We start from the raw sequence: 27,246 nt of genomic DNA on the forward strand, positions 1-27,246 counted from the left end.
TGTATGTGTGTGTGTGTGTGTGTGTGTGTGTGTGTGTGTGTGTGTGTGTGTGTGTGTGTGTGTGTGTGTGCAAAATCTACGCCCTCAGGAGTAACAGATGGAAGCAATCTTGTGCGGGAAGAAGATAAGGTAGAGCAGCTGCCAGAAGGAACAGGTGTAGCGGATGATGACCTTGTCGCTCTTGCTACAAGGGTCCTCATGGGGCAAGGCGTCCGGGTCGACACACCTTCCCAACACCTGGCTGTACATCTGCTGTTGACCGGGACAGATGCCGTGCACTTGCTGCCAGCCGCTCGACCCGTTCGGCACGCAGGTGTAGAACCATCGACATGCGTTCTGAAGAGCAAAACTGCCGGTGGCCACACAGGCAGGGAAAGTAGGAGCAGCGACGCAAATCTTGCTGTCGGGGTCGAAGTCGTAGCCATCAGAGCAGATGATCACTTCGGGATCGCTGTCTTTGGACTGGCAGAGAAGGAAGGCCGCAGGGTTGTAAGGGTCCGGTAAGACGTAGTCACCTTTGTCGCAGCCACAGGACTTAAGGGACGTGTCCGGGTAGCAGACGCCGCCGGCGAAGCTGGCGTGGCTGACGCAACGCGTGCCCGAGGTACAGGGCAGCAGGTAGGCTTCACCGTCGGCGCACACCACAGACTGCATGCAGGAGGCGCAGGCGAACCCCACGTCGTTCACGCAGAGGAGATCGTAGGTGGGAGAGCGTACCGGGTACACTATAGACTCATCGACCAGTTCGAGTCCTCGTACACCTGCTCTCCTATAGGCAGTGACGTCGACGCCGTCAGACCTGCACCACGGAGCCTGCAAAACATCATTTTTGATAAGAATCTATAAAGTTTAAACAACGTTTTGTTTTAGCAATAATTTTAATGTTGGAAAACTCCTGAGAACTTGTAGTGCTGTGCAATAAAAACACATATATATATATATATATATATATATATATATATATATATATATATATATATATATATATATATATATATATATATATATATATGTTGAACCTAGTAGACAGAACGTCGTACTCGGCCTACTATGCAAGGCCCGATTTGCCTAATAAGCCAAGTTTTCATGAATTAATTGTTTTTCGACTACCTAACCTAACCTAACCTAACTTTTTCGGCTACTTAACCTAACCTAACCTATAAAGATAGATTAGGTTAGGTTAGGTAGGGTGGGTTAGGTTCGGTCATATTTCTACGTTAATTTTAAATCCAATAAAAAAAATTGACCTCATACATAATGAAATGGGTAGCTTTATCATTTCATAAGAAAAAAATTAGAGAAAATATATTAATTCAGGAAAACTTGGCTTATTAGGCAATTCGGGCAATTAGATATATGACCGAACCTAACCAACCCTACCAAACCTAACCTAACCTATCTTTATAGATTAGGTTAGGTTAGGTAGCCGAAAAAGTTAGGTTAGGTTAGGTTAGGTAGTCGAAAAACAATTAATTCATGAAAACTTGGCTTATTAGGCAAATCGGGCCTTGCATAGTAGGCTGAGAAGTGCGTTCTGGCTACTAGGTACGACATATATATATATATATATATATATATATATATATATATATATATATATATATATATATATATATATATATATATATATATATATATATATATATATTAGTATATTTTGGTAGCAGTCTTTCCTGTAGACATACATTATTAAATATGACCGAAAAAGTAAGATTAATAATTCTAACACGAATTTTCTCGATCTTTCTTATGTTTCTTTTCACTGTTGATGGTAATTGAAAAATCAATTCTCCAAAATTCATTTTTGTTTCTAGTCTGACGCGACACTTGAACGCTTACAGTCCCCAAGAGGGCATTTGAAGGCATAGACGACGTTGGTCTCTTTTAAAGCGTTCTGCTTTGTGTCTGGAGAGTTTCTCATGAGTAGGTTGGCCGTTTTCTTGGTTTTATAGTAGATCGTCAATTGTATCTTCTGATTTTTGTCTGTAGGAATAACGTTTCTATTAACAATATCTTTCAGGACCCTTTCCTCCGTTTTATGAGCTGTGGAAAAGAAGTTCCTGTAAAATAGTCTATTAGGGGGTACAGGTGTTGTGTTAGTTGTCTCTTCAGAGGTTGCATGGCGTTTCACCTTCCTTCTTATGATGTCTTCAACGAAACCATTGGAGAAGCCGTTCTTGACTAGGACCTGCCTTACCCTACAGAGTTCTTCATCGACTTGCTTCCATCCTGAGCTGTGGCTGAGAGCACAGTCGACATAAGTGTTAACAACACTCCTCTTGTACCTGTCTGGGCAGTCATTGTTGGCATTGAGGCACATTCTTATGTTTGTTTCCTTAGTGTAGACTGCAGTGTGGAAACCTCCGCTCCTTTCCATGACTGTTACGTCTAGAAAGGGCAGCTTCCCATCCTTCTCCATCTCGTAAGTGAAACGCAACACAGAATTCCGCTCAAATGCCTCTTTCAGCTCTTGCAGATGTTTGACATCAGGTACCTGTGTAAAAATATCGTCAACACACCTGCAGTATATGACCGGTTTCAAGTTCATGTCGACTAAGACCTTCTGTTCGATGGTACCCATGTAGAAGTTCGCAAACAGGACACCTAGGGGAGAACCCATGGCGACCCCATCTACTTGCTTATACATGTGCCCATCCGGGCTCAAGAAGGGTGCCTCTTTAGTACAAGCTTGGAGTAGTTTCCTTAGATTGTTTTCTGGTATGTCAACCCACAACCAGACCCTCACCAGAGAAATCTTAACAAACAACACAGAAATCATCGATAGATACAGCGATAGCAGGCAGCTTGACATTTGCGAGGCACTACACATCAATAATTGAAACAGGAATTTTCTTTAAGTACTTTCGTATATTAATACATCTTCAGAAAAAATGATTTACAAGTCAATAGGTTTGAACATATATAAGCAGGAGAGAGAGATGAAGTGAGGTACAATGATACATATATGAATGGGATTAGGTGCATATAAAATAAGAGCTGCATCATATGGGCCAATAAGGGCCCCTATTAACACCCATGTATAGGCCAATAGGCCCATACACAGATAATAATCGCACAAGATAGTATATATTAACAATAAATTAGTGAGACAAATGTGTATTAATGATCCTACTAAAATCGCCCTTTAACTGATCAATCAAAAATAGATTTCAATTATATAAACAATTCATATAATTTATATAATTTAGCCCACCTTGTTTATATAATTTAGATCCATTTTTGATTGATCAGTTAAAGGGCGATTTGAGTAGATCATTGATACACAATTGTCACACTAATTCATCAACAACAACAACGGTTATAGAGAAGGGTGACAGCTAATTCCAGGAATTAGATTCAGCTACTCGGAACAAAAAGTTCCAAGTAGCACGGTCTATGGTGAGCCCGGAGTGGAGACTTTCCTAGCACAAGAGCGGGGCTATGACTTGATCTGGCCCTATAACTTCGCCAGATAGCTTATGGCCGTTTTATAGTAGAATGACCAAAAGATACCTATAATCTAAATGGGGATTGAGAAGGGCAGGTTACCTTGCGATGATTTCGGGGTCTCAGCGTCCCTGCGGCCCGGTTCTAGACCAGGCCTCCTGGTTGCTGGACTTGTCAATCAGGCTGTTGGACGCTGCTACTCGCAGTCTGTCGTATGAACCACAGCCTGGTTATCAGGTATCCTTTAGAGGTGTTTATCCAGTTGTCTCCTGATGACTGTGAGGGGTCGGCCAGTTATGTGTAGTGGAAGCGAGGGCAAGATAAAGAGGAAGGATAAGATAAGATGCGCTATACCCTGGAAACACAAACCGAAACTGTCTCTATTTTCCGCTTGTTACAACTTGTAATAAAGTTGTTACATCTTGGCTTAACGTGTTTATGACGTATTAGAACGTTGTTACAACTTGCTATATTGGTTGTTATAACTGGTTAGGAAGTGTTAAAACTTGCTCGAACGTTGTACCAACGTCGTAGTTTCGGTGTGTGTTTGGCGGGATAATACTTACACTTCCATAAGTAAATCATATTATCCTAGTTGATGCATTACAAACATTTATGCGTTGATTATAAAAGTGTTGATGCCTTACCGAGGAGGCATCAACACATGGCTTCCTCGGAAGGATGTGCTCGGAAGGAGGCTTCCCAGCACATCCTTCTTCACCGAGGAGGATGCATGCTCAGAGGACAAGATGAAAACCTAATTTTGTAAATATATGAAAGACAGCGAAGCCCCCCATACCCACCTGTATGTTGGGGACACACCTGCCCAGGCGGGGGTGGAAGACCCCCCCGGGGCAGCGGTAGGGGAGGGGCTCGGGGTCGCTACCCCCTCTACTTCTGACACACTCCACGTACCCCCCACACGCCAGGGGGTGGGGGAACCGCCCCTCCTCCCGACACTCCGTACTGTTGAAAAAACAAAATAGAAATAATTAGTAAAGTTATTACCTACACTATGTAAGCAGGTTCCTTATATACCCAGCTGCCTCATGTAACCAGCTGCCTCAATTAACCAGCTAACTCATATAACCAGCTGCCTCATGTAACCATCTGCTTCATGTAACCAGCTGCCTCATGTAACCAGCTGCCTCATGTAACCATCTGCCTCATGTAACCAGCTGCCTCACATAACCAGCTGCCTCACTTAACCAGCTGCCTCACATAACCAGCTGCCTCACGTAACCAGCTGCCTCACGTAACCAGCTGCTTCACGTAATCAGCTGCCTCACGTAACCAGCTGCTTCACGTAACCAGCTGCCTCACATAACCAGCTGCCTCACGTAACCAGCTGCCTCACATAACCAGCTGCCTCACGTAACCAGCTGCCTCACGTAACCAGCTGCTTCACGTAACCAGCTGCCTTACAGAACCAGCTGCCTAACGTAACCAGCTGCCTCACGTAACCAGCTGCCTCACATAACCAGCTGCCTAACGTAACCAGCTGCCTCACATAACCAGCTACCTAACGTAACCAGCTGCCTCACGTAACCAGCTGCCCCAAGTAACCAGACCACCACTCCCTCAGCTCTAGCTTAAGACACAGATCTTACCTCAAGCTGTGAGTCCTGGCCTCAGCCATCTGTAAGGAGCAAGGTACTCTTATTAGTACAAGTTTATTGTATTTTATTCACAGCAATACATAAGGGCGATATATTTACAAAATATTATTAATAATGAATGTTATCTGATATATAATAATTTTTAGTAATGAACAGTTATAATGAATAATTTTTAATAATAAATAATAATTAATAATTAATAATAATTAATAAATAACAATAATTAGTAATTAATAATAATTAATAATTATATAATACTAGCAGTACCCGGCCACGCGTTGCTGTGGCTCAGCAACGCGTGTGTGTTGCGGAGCCACAGAAACCTTCCCTGTCCCCCAGTCCTCCCCACCATTCCCCCTTCACCCGTCCCCTCGTCCCCCCCACCATTCCCAACTCCACCTTCCCCTCTACTTTCCCACCATGCCCACACTCCCCTGTCCCATTGTCCTCCCCACCATTCTCCATTCCCCCATCCCCTCGCCCCCACCATCCCAAACTTCCCCATTCCCTCGTCCTTACCGCACTATTACCCTCTCCCTTTTCCCCCTCGTCCTCCCCACCATCTCTCACTTCCGTCCCCTCGTCATCCCCACCATTCCCCACTCCCTCGTCCGATGTCTTCCCAAATGGTCTGATGTTCCCATCAGAAAATTGGGTACATCAAGTGATCTGATGTTCCCATCACTGAAATATAAGAAAAACAGTTCAAAAATTAAATGAAAACATGAAAAAATAAAAAAATAAACTATACTCACGAAATGAACGGTACGGTAAACAACACAGCTCAATTCCAATGCAATTCACACAAAATAATAAAATTAAAATGAAAATAAATAAAAATCTATGAAAATTCAATTTATCAATGCAATCAGAAACATTGAAATGGAGTTGTAACATATTTAGCATGTGTGTTGCTCATACATGTAACAGATGGCGCTGTTTTTCAAGAAAAAGCATAGTTTTACCTGTCACAGGTGTGGTATCTATACTTATTCATACGAAATGAACGGTATGGTAAACAACACAGCTCAATTCCAACACAATGTCACAAAAAATAATTCAATAAAAAATAGAATAAATTAAAATCTATGAAAATAAAATTTATCAATGCAGTCGGAAACATTGAAAAGGAATTCGTGACATATTTAGTATAGCATGCATGTTGCTATTATGTGCAACAGATGGCGCTGTTTTTCAAAACTGCATGTTTTAGCTGTCAGAGGGGGGGGGGGTGGCATCTATAAGGTGGTATATAAAAAGACGCGCCTATTCGAATGCAACGTTGTGTCAAAATTTCAAAGCAATCGGTGAAGAACTTTTGGAGATAACAGCGTGTGTTGCTCTTACATCCAACAGATGGCGCCTCTTTTAAAAAAAAAATGCTTTTTCCTGTCACAGGTGAGCCGTGTATATAGTAGATATATAAAAAGACGCGCCTATTCGAATGCAACGTTGTGTCAAAATTTTAAAGCAATCGGTAAAGAGGTTTCGAAGATTTCCCTCACATGAAAAACACAGTTTTTCAGAAAAAAACATGTTTTTTTTTTTAACCGTCACAGACGCACTCTGCAGTAAAACGTATATTACTATGTTGTGCATTAAGATACTCTCTAAATTTCTCAATATGACATTGGGGGTGGGGTTCAGGATGAGGGGCTCACATAGAAGGTGGGGGTCAGGACGAGGGGGTCACACAGGGGGGGTGGGGGTCAGGATGAGGGGGTCACACAGGGGGTGGGGGTCAGGATGAGGGGGTCACATAGAAGGTGGGGGTCACATAGGGGGGTGGGGGTCACGACGAGGGGGTCACATAGAAGATGGGGGTCAGGACGAGGGGGTCACATAGGGGGGTGGGGGTCAGGACGAGGGGGTCACACAGGGGGGTGGGGGTCAGGATGAGGGGGTCACATTGAAGGTGGGGGTCAGGACGAGGGGGTCACATTGAAGGTGGGGGTCAGGACGAGGGGGTCACACAGGGGGGTGGGGGTCAGGACGAGGGGGTCACATAGGGGGGGTCAGGACCAGGGGGTCACACAGAGAGATTGGGGGTCAGGACGAGGGGGCACATAGGGGAGTGGGGGTCAGGACGAGGGGGGTCAGGACCAGGGGGTCACACTGGGGGGTGGGGGTCAGAACGCGGGGTCACACAGGAGGTTATCTTGAGGTTATCTTGAGATGATTTCGGGGCTTTCAGTGTCCCCGCGGCCCGGTCCTCGACCAGGCCTCCACCCCCAGGAAGCAGCCCGTGACAGCTGACTAACACCCAGATACCTATTTTACTGCTAGGTAACAGGGGCATAGGGTGAAAGAAACTCTGCCCATTGTTTCTCGCCGGCGCTTGGGATCGAACCCAGGACCACAGGATCACAAGTCCAGCGTGCTGTCCGCTCAGCCGACCGGCTCCCCCCACCCAGGAGGGTGGGGGCCAAGATGCGGGGTTACACAGGGGGTGGGGGTCACGACGCGGGGTCACACCGGAGGTCGGGGTCAGGACGCGGGGTCACACAGGAGGTCGGGGGTCAGGACGAGGGGGTCACACAAATAACAACACTGACATTATACTCCCATCATCATATCCAGAAACACTTCCTCTTATACAACAAGCAGCAGAGCGATGTAAACAAACATGGAGAGCAAATCCGGATTTCCTGCGCGGATAATTATTAGCGCTTGAAAATTCAGCAGCAGGTATTAGGTTTGTTTACGTTCGTAGGCGCGGCCCCTGTACGCGGCGTTCGTCAACACGCGTGAGCGACACGGGGGCACGCGCGTGCTTGCCTCCAGGTAAAACAGTTTAACTGTTCTGTTGACGCCTTGTTGAATACGTACCCTCTACGTGCTATGTGCTGTTTGTGCTCTGAGTATGTGTCGTGGAGGTGTTGAGATCCCTGTTACATGTGTGGTATGTACCGTCTACGTGTGGGGTATGTGCCGTCTACGTGTGGGGTATGTACCGTCTACGTGTGGGGTATGTACCGTGTATGTGTAGGGTATGTACCGTCTACGTGTGTGGTATGTACCGTCTACGTGTGGGGTATGTACCGTCTACGCGTAGGGTATGTACCGTCTACGTGTGGGGTATGTACCGTCTACGTGTAGGGTATGTACCGTCTACGTGTGTGGTATGTATCATCTACGTGTGGGGTATGTACCGTCTACATGTAGGGTATGTACCGTCTACGTGTGTGATATGTACCGTCTACGTGTGTGGTATGTACCGTCTACGTGTGGGGTATGTACTGTCTACGTGTGGGGTATGTACCGTCTACGTGTGTGATATGTACCGTCTACGTGTAGAGTATGTACTCTATACGTGCAGGATATATACTGTCTACGTGTGTGGTATGTACCGTCTACGTGTATGGTATGTACCGTCTACGTGTATGGTATGTACCGTCTACGTGCAGGGTATGTACCGTCTACGTGCGGGGTATGCACCGCCTACGTGTGTGGTATGTACCGTCTACGTGTAAGGTATGTACCGTCTACGTGTGGGGTATGTACCGTCTACGTGCAGGGTATGTACCGGTCTACGTGCAGGGTATGTACCGTCTACGTGCAGGGTATGTACCGTCTACGTGCAGGGTATGTGTCATCTACGTGTGGGGTATGCACCGTCTACGTGCGGGGTATGTACCGTCTACGTGCCGTCTACCTGCTAACAACAGTCTGTCTCATCAAGGGACACTGTCCAGCCCGGCCGTAGCAACAATGAGGTCATATCTAAAACCTATATATCGTAGAGTCACAACACTCAGTTCACAGTCCGCAATGATAACACTGTGATATAATAATATATATAACAATATATAATATAACTATGATAACCATTCTACGCAGGTGTCGAAATATTTAGTCTTGTATAATTCAAAGCTGACGACTGGAATATAAAGTTTACATTTGTGGTACTGTAGCCATTTATTCTTCTAACGTATGAACTAGACAATTCAATTTCTGTAATGGGTGTTGGTTATCTCTATATTGGAGTCTGAATGCTTGTGTAATCACGTCGAACCAGGACGTGATCACGGTATGTTGATGACGTTGATAACGTTGATCAACACCGGTCAACCAGGTTGATCGATCATCGATCAACAACATCAATGACGTTGATGACGATATGACGTCACCAACCGTGGATGCCATTCGAGTGTAAGTTTTTAAAAGATTTGACCCAAAAAATTGATGAGTCAAATCAATTTTTTTACCCAAAAAATGTAACTTGTCCTTGTCAAGTTACATTTGTGTAATACATGGCGTTAATATTGTTTAACTCGTAATATATTTTACTACATAAAAGGGAGAACAAAAGTTCTTACCTGATAACTGGAAAGATATACGATGCCAAGAAGTAAATACTGATACATTTCTCTGGTCCCACTGAAGGATGTAATTGTCTCCTGCCTTATCAGTAGGCTATGTCATTGGGCACTGCTTTAAACTGGTTGTTTAAACACTCGGTAATGCACGGATTTAACCGGCCATTCCTTTCTCCGCGTCAACACCATTAACATCACGTTTCAAGTTGTGTTCGTTCAAATTTGCGATAAGTCACTTATTTTCACGTGTATCTGGACCCGACGGGCGGGAATGGTGTCGGTGGCTGGGTGGACGGAGCGACGAGTGACGGCGGTGGTCGCAGCGGTCGTCCAGGGGACGGAGGCAGCGCCTCGCACAGCAAACACCAGCGGTCAAGTATAACTACTTAAGTGCTTCCTTGTGTTTACATATAGTCCCCCCCTCGCTACATACATAACCCTTTCTTGTAAGACGCGCCGGCCACTATACCGCGTGTTCACTCTGGGAGCTCCGAGAATACTTGAGAATCTGTGCTTAGCGAAACCCACAGACCTATATCTCTGACCTTCCATACTGCCTCCCCCCTCCATACCTGGCCCCCCTCCAGAGCTGGGCCCCTCCAGACCTGGCCCCCTTCAGCGCTGCCAACACCACCTCCTCTAGTGCTCCCTATGGAGGGAGGGGAAGAATGGTGGATGATAGAGGGGGCACCATCCACCCAACCCCACCCTCTCCTTCCATCCTCCTCCCCCTTCCTTTCTATCAAGCAGCCAACCCACCACAAATCACTAACCAATAGTGGCCGGCCACAGCGAGAGGGGGAGGATTTAGAGAGCTGATGCTGCGCCACCTCATTACATATGTACAGCCTTATTATTGTTGTTATTACAGGTGATGGCAGTGGGGATGGGGGGGAGAAATTATTGCGAGGCACTACGTTATAACCCTGCTGGAAGGAGACAATGGCCGCCGTCGCCAGTGGGTCGCGACACACTGGCCGCCTTTCTTGTCCTGGAATGTCTCCGCCTCAACGTCCACAGATCGGGGCAACATGGGTGGATGCCCATGAATTCTTGACTGGGAACTATTGTATTTTAGCTTCTTTAATGACAACAATTTATGTACAATTTTACACGTGGTGAGAAACTCAGTGAGGTTTGACGTTACTGAGGATGGTGATGATGTGTGATGTCACTTAAGAAAGCTGATGATGCCATGTAATATCATTAAGCATGTAATATCACAAAGGAAGGTGCTGCTGATGTGTGATATCACAGAGGATGGCGCTGATATTGAGCGATGTGTATTTAGTTACTCTCTCTACTCTTGCAAAGCAAAGACTCTTCGTAGGTCGACTAGAGGCGCCTTCTCAGTGGTTGGTCTGGAATCATGTGGACAAACCCACGTATTACCTAAACAGGTCAGTATACCCCATTATGACACTGGAGTTAACTTTCTCATACTCTTCCTCCATGCTAGAGAAGATCGCCAGGAATGATACAACACAAGACGAAATGGGAATTGCTGAACGATCATATACCTGTTTGTGTACAGTCTACACATTGCAGAGCTTGTTTGGTCTGATGTACCAGCCCTACATACTAATACGCCAGTATGTATATTATATACCACAACTTCTATTATTATATACTTTTTTACACATAGTTACCAAAATGATTGGTTACAAAATGGAGTCATTAATAGCAAACGTTTGTTTCCTAGAGGCTGCAAATTTCTTCCAAGTACTCTGACGCCGGGCAGTAACGAGGATGTAGCAGGCGTTCCCCCTCTGGATCGCCACACTGAGGCGCTGGAAAAGGAAACTGACTGCGCTTAGGGACTCTTGTTATTTCAATGGGACTGGAACCACCTACATCCTTGAGAGAAAGTTCTTTGCACTTTCTTCCATGAATCAAGATCCTTCGTTCCTTTAGAAATAAAGTTGTACCTATGTTCTATTTCCCCGCACGGCTTTGATTTTTCTCTCTGTGAGGCTGCTGGACCACCTACCCCCCCCCTCTCTCTCTCTCTCTCTCTTTCTCTCTCTCTCTCTCTCTCTCTCTCTCTCTCTCTCTCTCTCTCTCTCTCTCTCTCTCTCTCTCTCTCTCTCTCTCTCTCTCTCTCTCTCACTCTCACTCTCTCTCTCTCTCTCTCTCTCTGTGCTTGCCCAGGCTCCTCTTAAGGACGTTGCCTTCGTCGTGCCTGGTGTACCATCCCTGGCAGTGTGGGTCAAGTCACCCATATACATCTGCTTCTGCCTTCAACAAATACACTTATATATGCAGTGTGAACTGTGGCAGCCACGTGCAGGGTGGCTTCTGTGTTGAAGACCTTCACAGTCACTAGATAAACCAACGAAGACCTTCACAGTCACTAGTTAAACCAATGAAGACCTATTACTAACAACCAGTTATCGAGAAAGAGGCAAAATATAAGCAAGTTTGACCAAATCCAGTTGATCACTAACGGATGCTGCCGCTACACTAGCGTTAGGGAGGGATGGGTGACCGTGGCAACCGTTATCTCCTCGTGGTGCTCTCTGGGTCACGTTATTAGTGAAGGCCAGACACACGCGCGCACACAACGCGCGCGCGCGCGCACACACACACACACACACATGTGTATATGTGTGTTTGGTCTCTTTGGTGGGACCAAAGAGCCAAAGCGCAACCCCCGCAAGCACAATTAGGTGAGTACACACACACACACACATTGGGAGAATTGCCCAATTGCTGGAAAAGGGCAAATGTCGTACCGATTATCAAGAAAGGGGATAAGGAGGAGGCTCTTAACTATAGACCTGTATCACTGACAAGCATCCCCTGTAAAATACTGGAAAGAATAATTAGGCTAAGACTGGTTGCACACCTGGAGAACATTAGGTTTGTAAACAAACATCAACATGGGTTCTGGAAAGGGAAATCGTGCCTTACGAACCTTTTGGAATTCTATGATAAAATACCGAGGATAAGGCAGGACAGAGAAGGTTGGGCAGACTGCATATTTCTGGTAAGGAACTACCTAACAGGAAGGAGCCAGAGAGTTACGGTAAGGGGCGAGAAGTCGGACTGACGAACAGTCACGAGTGGAGTACCTCTAGGATCGGTGCTGGGACCAATTCTATTTCAAATATTCGTTAATATCATGTCTACAGGAATAGAATCCTACATGTCGATGTTCGCGGATGACGCAAAGTTGATGAGAAGATTTTGACGATGAGGATTGTAGGATCCTCCAAGAGGACTTGAACAGGTTGCAGAGATGGTCAGAGAAATAGCTACTGGAGTTCAACACGAGCAAATGTAAAGTTATGGAAATAGGATTAGGTGATAGGAGACCAAAGGGACAGTACACAATGAAGGGGAACTGCCTACCTGTGACGACGCGAGAAAGAAACTTGGGAGAAGACGTAACACATAATCTTACTCCTGAGGCACATATAAATAGGATAACGACAGCAGCGTACTCTACACTGGCAAAAGTTAGAACATCATTTAGAAACCTAAATTAGGAGGCATTTAGGGCACTTTACTCTGCCTACGTGAGACCAGTCTTAGAGTATGACGCGCCATTATGGAGTCCCCAGCGGAAGAAACACATAAGGAAACTGGAAAAGGTTCAGAAGTTTGCAATGAGACTCGTCCCAGCGTTACGAGGGATGGGGCATGAAGAGTGTCTGAAGGAACTGAGACTTTCGACACTAGAAAAAAGAAAGGAGAGGGGGGAATATAATAGAAACGTATAAAATACTCAGGGGAATTGACAGAGTGGAAATAGACAAAATGTTCTTACGGAAAACTAACAGAACGAGAGGACATGGGTGGAAGCTGGAAACTCAGATGAGTCACATAGAGATTAGGAAGCGTGAGAGTAGTGGAAAAATGGAATGCACTTAAGGAGCAGGTTGTGGAAGCAAACTCTGTTCATAATTTATTAACTAGAGATGATAGGGAAATAGGACCAGAGTCATTGCTGTAAACAACCGATGGCTAGAAAGGCGGGATCCAAGAGTCAATGCTCTGTCCTGCAAGCACAAATAGGTGAGTACACACACACACACACACACACACACACACACACACAAACTGGAAAACTGGAAAAGCAAACCTTTTAAACTGGAAAAGGTTCAAAGGTTTGCCACCAGACTAGTACCCGAGCTGAGAGGTATGAGCTACGAGGAGAGACTACGGGAATTAAATCTCACTTCGCTGGAAGACAGAAGAGTTAGGGGGGACATGATCACCACATTCAAGATTCTCAAGGGAATTGATAGGGTAGATAAAGACAGTCTATTTAACACAAGGGGAACACGCACAAGGGGACACAGGTGGAAACTGAGTGCCTAAATGAGCCACAGAGATATTAGAAAGAATTTTTTTAGTGTCAGAGTGGTTGACAAATGGAATGCATTAGGAAGTGATGTGGTGGAGGCTGATTCCATACACAGTTTGAAGTGTAGATATGATATAGCCCGATAGGCTCAGGAATCTGTACACCTGTTGATTGACGGTTGAGAGGCGGGACCAAAGAGCCAGAGCTCAACCCCCGCAAACACAACTAGGTGAGTACAACTAGGTGAGTACACACACACACACACATACACACACACACAAACTTTTTCAGTGTCAGAGTAGTTAACGGATGGAATGCATTAGGCAGTGATGTGGTGGAGGCTGACTCCATACACAGTTTTAAATGTAGATATGATAGAGCCCAGTAGGCTCAGGAATCTGTACACCAGTTGATTGACAGTTGAGAGGCGGGACCAAAGAGCCAAAGCTCAACCCCCGCAAGCACAAATAGGTGAGTACAAATAGGTGAGTACACACACACACACACACACACACACACACACACACACACACACACACACACACACACACACACACACACACACACACACACACACATGCACACACAGAACCCTGAAGCTAGGTTTGCAGTAAGGGAAGTTGCTATGGAAGTGGCTTCTTCTCAGGAAGCAGGTAGATGTACTAGCCTACTGATAGAGAGAAAAAGAGTAGTAGTAGTAGTAGGCATTAGAGAGCAAACAGGGGTCCAGTCTGGCAGAGTGGAGAGACAAGGACAAAAACGATGTTAATGAGATCCTTAAAGGGGTAAAGATGGAGAGGGCTGACCATAATATTGAAAAGGTTTTCAGGCTCGGACAGTACAACAAGGACAGAGACCGATTGATAAAGGTGGTATTCACGAGCGAGAACACAAAAGAGGACCTGTTAGCAAGGAAGATCAGACTAGCAAATGTACTGAAGTTCAAAAAACGTATTCCTGTGAGGGATATGACAAGGGACGAGAGAATGAGGGCAGCAGCCGCAAGGAGGGGAGTAGAGGGAGAGAGAAAGGAATCAGGGAACCACAACCTCGAACCCTACAATCCCAGAGGGGAGAGGGGAACCCTCCACAAGCAGTTCAACAGCCACAGTGAGAGAAGCACCTTCTCTACCTTCCACACACTAGACATCCTACTTGTCCAAACCCCTACCAGCCCCCCCACTAGGTGCCCACCTAGGGCACCCTCCCCCACTTCCCACCTCCCAAGGACCTCCATTCTCCCCCACCCCCACGCCTTCCATTCTCCCCCACTCTCCTAAGCCCTCCATTCTCCTCAACCCCCCTAAGTCCTCCCTCCTCCCCCAATCCCCTAAGCCCTCCCTTCTTTCTCACGCCCCTCAGCCATCCCTTCCCCCTAAGCCCTCCCTCTTCTTCTGCCTCCCCCCACGTCCTCCTTCTCCCACACTTCCCCCTAGCCTCCACCTCTCACACACTCCCCCAAGCCTCCCCCCTCTAACCTACCCCAAGCCTCCCTCTCTCACCCTACCCCTCCAAGTCCTTCTCCCCCCCCCCCTTCCCAAGCCCTTCCTCCTCCACCACCCTCCCCGTGCCAGATCCTCTCAGCCCCTGCACACCCTAGATCCCCAGTTCCCCCCTCTTAGGCTATTCCATCCCAGACCCTCCCTGTTTCCCTGCTTCAGGGGAATCAACAGAAACTAAAGAAGGACAGAAGAGAGTCAGTTTCAGAGTAATGTACTCGAACACAGATGGGATTACAAGCAAAGAGAGTGAACTAAGGGAAAGAGCACACGAAGTGCACACACACACATACAAACACACACACACACACACACACACACACACACACACACACACACACACACACACACACACACACACACACACTCAGGAACCTGTACACCTGTTGATTGACGGTTGAGAGGCGGGACCAAAGAGCCAGAGCTCAACCCCCGCAAGCACAACTAGGTGAGTACTTGAAGATGATATTTTAAATGAGGTCATATTCCCAAGGGGCTACTCAATTTGGAGACGGGACAGAAAAATTAAGAAAGGCGGTGGCGTTGCTGTGCTGGTGAAAGAACATCTAAAGGTGAACGAAATAATGACTGCCAATCCACAAGAAGTTGACATAATAGCACTAGAGATCTGCTATGAGGATGATAAACTAATGATTATAAATGCATATAGTCCACCGCCAAGCAGCACACTGGTCAAAGGAGGAGCTAGATAGTAAACGAGAAGGTCTTATAACAATAATGAGAGAGATCATAGCGAGAGCAGATAACGATAGATCACGACTGTTGATAGTCGGCGACTTCAACTTGAAATCCATAGACTGGGTAAGCATATGAAGCTAAAACAGAAGATTTTTGGACCTGTAAATTTATAGAAAACATTCTGGAAACATTCTTATAAACATGTTAAACAAGCTACGAGGATGAGGGAAGGGGACGTTCCCTCCATGCTAGATTTGATATTTACCAGGAAGGAGGAAGAAATATTTGACATTCAGTACCTTCCTCCCTTGGGTAAAAGTGACCATGTCTTTTTGGGAAAAAAGTATGCAATGCGTTATAATCTGGAAGAAAATAAGAAGGTTGATGAAATTAAAAAAACTGACTTTAGGAGAGGATATTATGGCAACCTTAGAAAAAATTTTAGTGAGTATAATTGGACAGACTTGTTGCTAGGCAAGGAAGTGAATGAGATGTATGTCAAGTTTTGTGAAATATATGATCAAGGCACAAAAAAAATTTATACCAAAACAGAGATGCAGAACTAGGAAACAGGATTGGTTCAACAGAAATTGCGAGAGGGCCAGAGACCAAAAGACACAAAAATGGAATCAATACAGGAAGAGGCCGAAACCCCCAAACATACCAGCGATACAAAGATGCGAGAAACATCAACACGGCAGTGAGGAGAGAGGCAGAAAGAAATTTTGAAAAAGGGATTGCAGACAAATGTAAAACAGAACAAGGTCTTTTCTATAAATTCATAAACAACAAATTGCAGGTAAAGGATAATATTCAGAGGTTGAAAACGGGAAATAGATTCACGGAAAATGAAAAGGAAATGTGTGAAACATTAAACGAAAAGTTCCAAAGTGTGTTTGTACAAAATGAAATCTTCAGGGAACCAGACACAATAAGAAATCCAGAGAACAACATAGAGCACATAGAGGTGTCTAGAGACGAAGTGGAAAAATGCTCAAGGAGCTAAATAAGAACAAAGCAGTTGGTTCCAGATGGAGTTTCACCATGGGTTCTGAGAGAATGTGCACCTGAGCTCAGCATTCCACTTCAACTGATTTTTCAGGCATCCCTGTTTACAGGAGTTGTAGCTGATGTGTGGAAAAAGGCTAACATAGTTCCAATCTACAAAAGTGGAAGCAGGGAAGACCCCCTTAATTCTAGACCTGTATCATTGACAAGTGTAATAATCAAAATATTGGAAAAAATAATTAAAACTAAATGGGTAGAACACCTGGAGAGAAATGATATAATATCAGACAGACAGTATGGTTTTCGATCTGGAAGATCCTGTGTATCGAATTTACTCAGTTTCTATGATCGAGCAACAGAGATATTACAGGAAAGAGATGGTTGGGTTGACTACATCTATCTGGACCTAAAAAAGGCTTTCGACAGAGTTCCCCATAACAGGTTGTTCTGGAAACTGGAAAATATTGGAGGGGTGACAGGTAAGCTTCTAACATGGATGAAAAATTTTCTGACTGATAGAAAAATGAGGGCAGTGATCAGAGGCAATGTATCGGACTGGAGAAATGTCACAAGTGGAGTACCACAGGGTTCAGTTCTTACACCAGTGATGTTTATTGTCTACATAAATGATCTACCAGTTGGTATACAGAATTATATGAACATGTTTGCTGATGATGCTAAGATCAATAAGGATAAGAAACTTGGATGATTGTCATGCCCTTCAAGATGACCTGGACAAAATAAGTATATGGAGCACCACATGGCAAATGGAATTTAATGTTAATAAATGCCATGTAATGGAATGTGGAATAATAGGTTATCTTGAGACTGATTTCGGGGCTTTTAGTGTCCCCGCGGCCCGGTCCTCGACCAGGCCTCCACCCCCAGGAAGCAGCCCGTGACAGCTGACTAACACCCAGGTACCTATTTTACTGCTAGGTAACAGGGGCATAGGATGAAAGAAACTCTGCCCATTGTTTCTTGTCGGCGCCTGGGATTGAACCCGGGACCAAAGGATCACAAGCCCAGCGTGCTGTCCGCTCGGCCGACCGGCTCCCCAGGAGAACATAGACCCCACACAACCTATATATTATGTGAGAAATCTTTAAAGAATTCTGATAAAGAAAGAGATTTAGGAGTGGTTCTAGATAGAAAACTATCACCTGAGGACCACATAAAGAATATTGTGCGAGGAGCCTATGCCATTCTTTCTAACTTCAGAATTGCTTTTAAATACATGGATGGCGATATACTAAAGAAATTGTTCACGACTTTTGTTAGGCCAAAACTAGAAGACAGCAGAAAAAGAGGTGATATGATCATTACATACAAAATAGTAACAGGAATTGATAAAATCGATAGGGAAGATTTCCTGAGACCTGGAACTTTAAGAACAAGAGGTCATAGATATAAACTAGCTAAACACAGATGCCGAAGAAATATAAGAAAATTTACTTTCGCAAACAGAGTGGTAGACGGTTGGAACAAGTTAGGTGAGAAGGTGGTGGAGGCCAAGACCGTCAGTAGTTTCAAAGCGTTATATGACAAAGAGTGCTGGGAAGACGGACACACCACGAGCGTAGCTCTCATCCTGTAACTACACTTAGGTAATTACACTTAAGTAATTACACACACACACACACACAATTTATTTTATAGATTCATTTCTCTCAATGTTTGCTAATCGATGCCAAAATTATGAGAAGGATTAAGACAGAGGAGGACTGCTTGAGGCTTCAAGAAGACCTAGACAAGCTGAAGGAATGGTCGAACAAATGCTTGTTAGAGTTTAACCCAAGCAAATGTAATGTAATGAAGATAGGTGTAGAGAGCAGGAGGCCAGATACTAGATATCATCTGGGAGAGGAAATTCTTCAGGAGTCAGAGAAGGAAAAAGACTTGGGGGTTGATATCACGCTAGACCTGTCTCCTGCAGCACATATCAAGAGGATAACATCAGCGGCATATGCCAGGCTGGCCAAAATAAGAACGGCATTCAGAAACTTGTGTAAGGAATCATTCAGAACATTATATACCACATATGTCAGGCCAATCCTGGAGTATGCAGCCCCAGCATGGAGTCCATATCTAGTCAAGGATAAGACTAAACTGGAAAAGGTTCAAAGGTTTGCCACCAGACTAGTACCCGAGCTGAGAGGTATGAGCTACGAGGAGAGACTACGGGAATTAAACCTCACTTCGCTGGAAGACAGAAGAGTTAGGGGGGACATGATCACCACATTCAAGATTCTGAAGGGGATTGATAGGGTAGATAAAGACAGTCTATTTAACACAAGGGGAACACGCACAAGGGGACACAGGTGGAAACTGAGTGCCCAAATGAGCCACAGAGATATTAGAAAGAACTTTTTTAGTGTCAGAGTGGTTGACAAATGGAATGCATTAGGAAGTGATGTGGTGGAGGCTGACTCCATATACAGTTTCAAGTGTAGATATGACAGAGCCCGATAGGCTCAGGAATCTGTACACCTGTTGATTGACGGTTGAGAGGCGGGACCAAAGAGCCAGAGCTCAACCCCCGCAAACACAACTAGGTGAGTACAACTAGGTGAGTACACACACACACACACACACACACACACACACACACACACACACACACACACACACACACACACACACACACACACACACACACAAGACGGGACACCACGAGCGTAGCTCTCATCCTGTAACTACACTTAGGTAATTACACATTCGTGACTCTACTTGGGATACTCTTCATTATTATTATTATTGTTATTATCATAATTATTAGTATTATTATTATTGTACAGCTGCTGGAAGCTGCACAACAATAAAAAAAACAATAATAAAAATTAAAAGATCCATTTCCCTCTCAGTACGTAAGAATCCATCTCAGCCAATCATAGACTAGTAACTCCCTGCTGTCAGCCAATCACATCTCAATAACCCGTTTTTCTAAGTGATCCGGATTGGGCGGGAGGAACGCGGGGCGCTACACAGGGAGGCGCGTCAGGTCCCTGTGCTCCAGGCGTTATATAAAGGCTTTAATTTACCGCTGGTAAATAACTCTTGTTCTTTGTAGTCACGTGTGTATTGATTTTTATTTTCCTTTGTTTTTGCTTTGTGATTTTTGAGCGTCGTATTTGAAATGGGTGTTGGAGAAGGGAGTCATCCATCCTTGTTAGTCCTCGTTAGATGTGAGGCGAGAAGTGTGTCTGGTCTGGTCTGTCTGTCTCTGTCTGTCTGTCTGTCTGTCTGTCTGTCTGTCTGTCTGTCTGTCTGTCTGTCTGTCTGTCTGTCTGTCTGTCTGTCTGTCTGTCTGTCTGCCTCTCTGTACTCACCTAGTTGTGCTTGCGGGGTTGCGCTCTGACTCTCTGTTCCCACCTCTCAACTGTCAATCATTTGGTGTACAGGTTCCTGAGCCTACTGGGCTCTATCATATCTACATTTGAAACTGTGTATGGAGTCAGCCTCCACCACATCACTTCCTAATGCATTCCATTTGTCTACTACTCTGACACTGAAAAAATTCTTTCTAACGTCTCTATGGCTCATTTGGGCGCTCAATTTCCAAATGTGTCCCCTAGTGAGTGTGCCCCTTGTGTTAAATAGTCTGTCCTTATCTACCCTATCAATTCCTCTGAGAATCTTGTTTGTGGTGATCATGTCCCCTCTAACTCTTCTGTCTCCCAGTGACGTGAGGTTTAATTCCCGTAGTCTTTCCTCGTAGCTCATACCTCTCAGCTCGGGTACTAGTCTGGTGGCAAACCTTTGAACCGTTTCCAGTTTAATCTTATGCTTGACTAGATATGGACTCCATGCTGGAGCCGCATACTACAGGATTGGCCTGACATTTGTGATATATAATGTTCTGAAAGATTCCTTACACAAGTTTCTAAAGGCCGTTCCTATGTTATCCTACCTGGCATATGTCGCTGATGTTATCCTCTTGATATGAGCTTCAGAGGACAGGTCTGGCGTGACATCAATCCCCAGGTCTTTCTCTCTCTCTCTCTGACTCCTGAAGTATTTCATCTCCCAAATGATACCTTGTATCTGGTCTCCTGCTCCCTACACCTATCTTCATTACATTACATTTGCTTGGGTTAAACTTTAACAACCATTTGTTCGACCATTCCTGCAGCTTGTCCAGGTCTTGTTGAAGCCTCAAGCTCTCCTCCTCTGTCTTAATCCTTCTCATAATTTTGGCATCGTCAGCAAACATTGAGAGGAATGAGTCTATACCCTCTGGGAGATCATTTACGTATATCAGAAACAGGATAGGTCCAAGTACAGAACCCTGTGGGACTCCACTGGTGACTTCACGCCAGTCTGAGGTCTTACCCCGTCACTGTAACTCTCTGCGTCCTGTTGCTTAGGTACTCCCTTATCCACTGGAGCGCCCTACCAGTTACTCCTGCCTGTTTCTCCAGCTTATGCATCAGCCTTTTATGGGGTACTGTGTCAAAGGCTTTCCGACAGTCCAAAATAATGCAGTCCGCCCATCCTTCTCTTTCTTGCTTAATCTTTGTCACCTGATCGTAGAATTCTATTAAGCCTGTAAGGCAAGATTTACCCTCCCTGAACCCATGTTGATGGGTTGTCAGAAGTCCCTTCTCTCCAGAAGTGTTACTAGGTTTTTTCTGACAATCTTCTCCATCACCTTGTATGGTATACAAGTTAAGGACACTGGCCTGTAGTTCACTGCCCCTTGTCTGTCACCTTTTTTGTGTATTGGGACTACATTAGCCGTCTTCCATATTTCTGGTAGGTCTCCCGTTTCCAGTGACCTACTGTACACTATGGAGAGTGGTAAACAAAGTGCTCCTGCACGCTCTTTCAATACCCATGGGGAGATTCCGTCCGGCCCAACAGCCTTTCTCAAGTCTAGCTCCAATAGGTGCCTCGTGACCTCGTCTCTTGTAATTTCGAACCTTTCCAAGGTCGCATGGTTTGCTGCCACCTCTCCTAGCGCGTGACCTCTCCTTGTTCTATTGTAAAGACCTCCTGGAACCTCTTGTTGAGTGCCTCACACACCACTTTGTCATTCTTTGTGTACCTGTCCTCATCCGTTCTATGTTTCATCACCTGTTCCTTCACTGCCGTTTTCCTCCTGATGTGACTGTGTAGTAGCTTTGGTTCGGTGTTGGCTTTATTAGCTATATCATTTTCAGACCTTTTCTCAGCTGCTCTTCTCACACTGACGTACTCGTTCCTGGTTCTCTGGTATCTCTCTCTACTTTCTGGTGTTCTGTTATTACAGAAGTTCCTCCATGCCCTTTTGTTCAGCTCCTTTGCTTTCATAAATACCCGATTAAACCACGGATTCTTCTTTTGCTTCCCGGTTTTTTCCCGTCGGGCCGGGACAAATCTGTTTACTGCCTCCTGACACTTTTGGGTGACATAGTCCATCATGGCTTGTACGGACTTAGTTCTGAGTTCTGTGTCCCATGGTATATCCCTTAGGAATTTATTCATCTCCTCATAGTTTCCCTTTCGGTACGCCAGCCCTTTGTTTCCCAGTTCTTTTTTGGGGGGAGACAATTCCTAGCTCAACCAGGTACTCAAAGCTCAATACACTATGATCACTCATTCCCAAGGGGGCTTCCAACTTAACTTCCCTTATATCCGACTCATTTAGGGTAAATATCAGATCAAGCAAAGCTGGTTCATTCTCTCCTCTCATTCTTGTCGGTCCCTTGACGTGTTGACTTAGAAAGTTTCTAGTTGCCACATCCAGCAGCTTAGCTCTCCATGTCTGGTCCTACATGTGGGTCTCTGTTCTCCCAATCTATCTTCACGTGGTTGAAATCTCCCATGATTAGTAGTCTGGATCCGTTCCTGCTAGCCACAGAAGCTGCTCTCTCTATTGTAATGGTGGTGGCCAAGTTGTTTCTATCATATTCCTGTCTGGGTCTTCTGACATTCGGTGGGGGGATATATATGACTACTACTATAATTTTCTGTCCTCCAGTTGCTCAGGTGCCTGATATGTAGTAACTGAAACCTTCACATCTCTGATTAACCATCTCTTCAAAACTCCAACCTTCTCTTATCAGCAAAGCTACACCACCTCCTCCTCTCCCTTCTCTCTCTTTCCTCACTACATAGTAGTCCTGTGGAAACATTTGCATTTGCATCTGTCTGTCTGTCTGTCTCTTTCTCTCTCTCTCCCTTCTCTCTCTTTCTCTCCCTTCTCTCTCTCTCTCTCTCTCTCTCTCTCTCTCTCTCTCTCTCTCTCTCTCTCTCTCTCTCTCTCTCTCTCTCTCTCTCTCTCTCTCTCTCTCTCTCTCTCTCTCTCTCTCTCTCTCTCTCTCTCTCTCTCTCTCTCTCTCTCTCTCTCTCTCTCTCTCTCTCTCTCTCAGTGAACAAGACATAGTAAGTGTTTGACTGAGACAAACAGATTAGAGAAAGTGATGCTCCGGCTCACTGGCGGGAGAAGAGGCAGCTACAGCTTCGGCAAAGAGGTCGTGTTTAGCCGGAATATGCAGCTCCAGCTTGGAGTCCATACCTAGTTAAACACAAGGACAAAGTTAGAGAAGATTCAGCGGTATGTCACCAGACTCGTCCCGGAACTTAGAGGTATGAGCTACGAGGAAAGGCTAAAGGAGCTGAAACTCACATCCCTGGAAGACAGAAGAGTAAAGGGAGACATGATAACTACCTACAAAATTCTCAAGGAAATTAATAGGGGTGGACAAGGACATACTCTTTAGCACGGGAAGAACACAAACAAGGGGACACAGGTGGAAGCTGAGTACCTTAATGAGCCACAAAGACATTAGAAAGAACTTTTTTAGGCATCAGAGTAGTTATCAGATGGAATGCATTAGGCAATGACGTGATGGAAGCTGACTCCATACACAGTTTCAAATGTAGATATGATAGAGCCCAGTAGGCTCAGGAATCTGTACACCAGTTGATTGACAGTTGAGAGGCGGGACCAATGAGCCAAAGCTCAACCCCCGCAAGCACAACTAGGTGAGTACACACACACACACACACACACACACACACACACACACACGGGACGGGGTTGGGTGGCCGAAGTAGACGGCGCTCTAGACTCGTGAACCTAGGGACCGGGGCAGACACAAGCAATGATGATAACTAGACTGCACGTTGGCAAATCGGACAGGCCTGCAAATGGGTGACAAAACCCTAGAGTTCACAGATGAAATTGACATCTTGGGAATGAAGATCGACTCTTCAATGACAATGAAGAGCCAAGTGCTAAACCTATCTCAAAAGTCAGCCAGGAAACGTACAGCACTACGGCGCATCTCACACCTTCTTGACAGCAGCGGCTGCAAAACCTTATATGAAGCACAAGTTCGCTCTCATCTAGAGTATGCACCACTTTCCTGGACCGCCTGCCCCCCCCCAACATTCATCAGACTGTTGGACAACGTGGAAAGACGGGCAAGAAGGCTTATCTCTAGTCTTGACCAAGTCTGGTGGGAACTGTCTGAACATCAGACCCTGTAACACCGTCGTGACGTTGGTGGTCTTACTGTTATGTACAAGGCTAACATCCTCAAAGTGCCATACCTGGCCCAACGCCGTGGACTACCAGTAGTTGCCTCCCGTAGCACTAGGCTCTCAACCTTCAATACTCTCATGCTGGAAGTACCTTTCTCAAGAACATCACTCCATCACCGATCATTCACTCCGAGGCTGACTCTCATCAGGAACTTGTTCCCTCAACAGGTTGATACACGGGAGATCAGGTCAACTGATCACATGAAGGCTCTGGCACACAGTTGACTACAGGCTCATCTTGTTCCTTATATAAATGTTACCTAATGTTGTTAATGAATAAAGGCTCTTCCTACATATAACAGGCTCATGGAATAAATGGGCCTCTAGGAGTAGGTTTCAACTGAGCTGAGGTAGGATTACCGCTCTTGCATGCAGTTTCACCAGGTTCCATATATGATAGTTCCTTTATGATAGTTCCCTATGTGATAGTTTCAAAGTAGATAGTTTCTGTTGACATCCAGGGAGCCGGTCGGCCGAGCGGATAGCACGCTGGGCTTGTGATCCTGTGGTCCTGGGTTCGATCCCAGGCGCCGGCGAGAAACAATGGGCAGAGTTTCTTTCACCTTATGCCCCTGTTACCTAGCAGTAAAATAGGTGCCTGGGTGTTAGTCAGCTGTCACGGGCTGCTTCCTGGGGGTGGAGGCCTGGTCGAAGACCGGGCCGCGGGGACACTAAAAAGCCCCGAAATCATCTCAAGATAACCTCTCAAGATAATGAATCCCAATCTTAGTTTAAAAAAAAAGGTGAGAGAGAGAGAGAGAGAGAGAGAGAGAGAGAGAGAGAGAGAGAGAGAGAGAGAGAGAGAGAGAGAGAGAGAGAGAGAGAGAGAGAGAGAGAGAGAGAGAGAGAGAGAGAGAGAGAGAGAGAGAGAGACATTGAGAGAGAGAGAGTGAGAGAGAGAGAGTGAGAGAGAGAGAGAGAGAGTGAGAGAGAGAGAGAGAGAGAGTGAGAGAGAACATGCTTTTCTCTAATAAACACGCTAACTAACCGCTCAGTAAATATTGAGGCGTGACCCAGAATATGAGGCACGGATCCACGACTCTTGTTTTGTCTGGCCCAATGTCTATATGGAGAGATTTTCCTCCTGGATGGTGTCTCCAGGAGAAACTTCCCATGGTAGGCACCCTCCCCCCCCCTTCCCCTCCACCACGCCTCCCTCTGTCTCTCAGAGACCCCAGGGGCGCCGGGGCTTAGATAGACCCCAGGGGCACCGGGGCAAAGAGAGACCCCAGGGGCGCCGGGACTTAGAGAGACCCCAGGGGCACCGGGGCAAAGAGAGACCCCAGGGGCGCCGGGGCTTAGAGAGACCCCAGGGGCGCCGGGGCTCAAAGAGACCCCAGGGGCACCGGGGCTTAGAGAGACCCCAGGGGCACCGGGGCTTAGAGAGACCCCAGGGGCGCCCTGGGGTCTCTCTAAGGAGTTATCCTTCCTTACTGAGGAAGGATAACTCCTTCCCATAAGGAAGGTTCCTTACCTCTAGTTTTGCTGTGTGTTCTCTGGTTTCCAGTCTATGTGGATTCAGTGAGGTAATGTAAGATCTAGGTGGTAAGGTATTTGTTGTTCTTGGGGGATTAGGGGTAATAATATATTATTACGTCATTCGTAACTGCCCTGTAGTTACGAAGGTGGTAAATCCCGAGGCCACAAGGAACTTCCCAAGTGGTGAAAGCCAAGTGGACCTTGCAGTTACATTCATGGCCAGAATCGATGATGAGGCCGAGCAGAGTTGAGAGCCTACCATCACCTCCTCCAGAGAGTAGTGAGGATGAGGAGGAGAACATTGCTGGGACTCGGTCAATTGCATCCGAACAAGGCATTGGAGCCCCTTTGAATGAACTGCAGAAAGCTGACCCATGAAGACTCCAGCTTCACCCTAGTCTTGCAGAATGTCATGAGGAAGCTCTCTCACAGGAGGAGATAGTAGATGCAGCAAACGGCTACCATTACAAGGATTAAATTTTGATGAGAAAATAGTGACCACAGAGTTCTCCCTTGTCAAATGAATAGGAGGTAGTACACCAGGTAGTGCTGCCAACTATCTTCCGAGAGAAGGTTTTGCAGGACTGATCCTTATGATCCCATTGGCAGACATCAAGGAGTAAATATCACTTATAAAAAAATAAGTAGACATTTTTATTGCTCCCGAGTTGAAAAGCGTTGTGGCAATTTTTTTTAACTTTTGTGTCCCATGTCGAACCATTGGGAAAACAAACCAGACACCGCATAAGGTTCCTCTTAGGCCTATTATAGTGCCGGAGGAATACTTTTCTAATGTAGTAATGGACTATATTGGTCCATTACCTAGAACTAAGACTGGTAATGTTTTGTCTTATAAATATGATGTATCACGACTCGTTTTCCAGAGGCATTTGCTGTAAAGAACTTCCAAACAAAAACTGTAGTTGCTCGTATGTTGCATTTTTCTCACCTTTTGGATTGCCTCGGGTCGTACACACTGACTATTGCAGTAACTTTTGGTCTGATAATTTTAAGCAATTATGTAAATACAAAGCAATAACTCACAAGGTTTCCAGGCCATATCATCCTCAAAGCCATGTACCTGGTCAACAGATGGCTCCAGCTTCACCATGTACCTGATCCACAGATGGCTTCAGCTTCACAATGTACCTGTCCAACATAGCTTCAGCTTCGCCATGTACCTGCCCTACATGGCTCCAGCTTCAATATGTACCTGGACCACAGATAGCTCCAAGTTCACCATGTACCTGGCTCACAGTTGGCTTCAGCTTCACGATGTATCTGTCCCACAGATGGCTCCAGCTTCACATTTACCTGTCCCACAATTGGTTTCA

General features: G+C 45.6%; 1 protein-coding gene across 1 annotated transcript; it reads right to left on the reverse strand.

The window, feature by feature from the left end:
* On the reverse strand, nt 1-27,023 carry LOC123765580 (uncharacterized). Its single transcript, XM_069333677.1, has 4 exons — nt 26,957-27,023; nt 23,322-23,402; nt 9,386-9,392; nt 1-799 (listed from the first exon to the last, which is right to left on the reverse strand). Exons 1-4 carry the CDS (start codon nt 27,021-27,023, stop codon nt 85-87), a joined length of 870 nt encoding a protein of 289 aa, XP_069189778.1. The 3' UTR covers nt 1-84.
* Between the last annotated feature and the right edge of the window lie 223 nt (nt 27,024-27,246).

Source organism: Procambarus clarkii, chromosome 30, assembly GCF_040958095.1.
Source record: "Procambarus clarkii isolate CNS0578487 chromosome 30, FALCON_Pclarkii_2.0, whole genome shotgun sequence".
NCBI classification, from domain to species: domain Eukaryota; kingdom Metazoa; phylum Arthropoda; class Malacostraca; order Decapoda; family Cambaridae; genus Procambarus; species Procambarus clarkii.

Coding starts and splice junctions, on each gene's coding strand:
- LOC123765580 (XM_069333677.1), bottom strand. CDS start 27,023: ATGGTGAAGCTGGAGCCATCTGTTGACCAGGTACATGGCTTTGAGGAT. Junction 23,403..26,956: donor TGATATGGCCTGGAAACCTT/GTGAGTTATTGC, acceptor GTGTTTAACTAG/GTATGGACTCCAAGCTGGAG.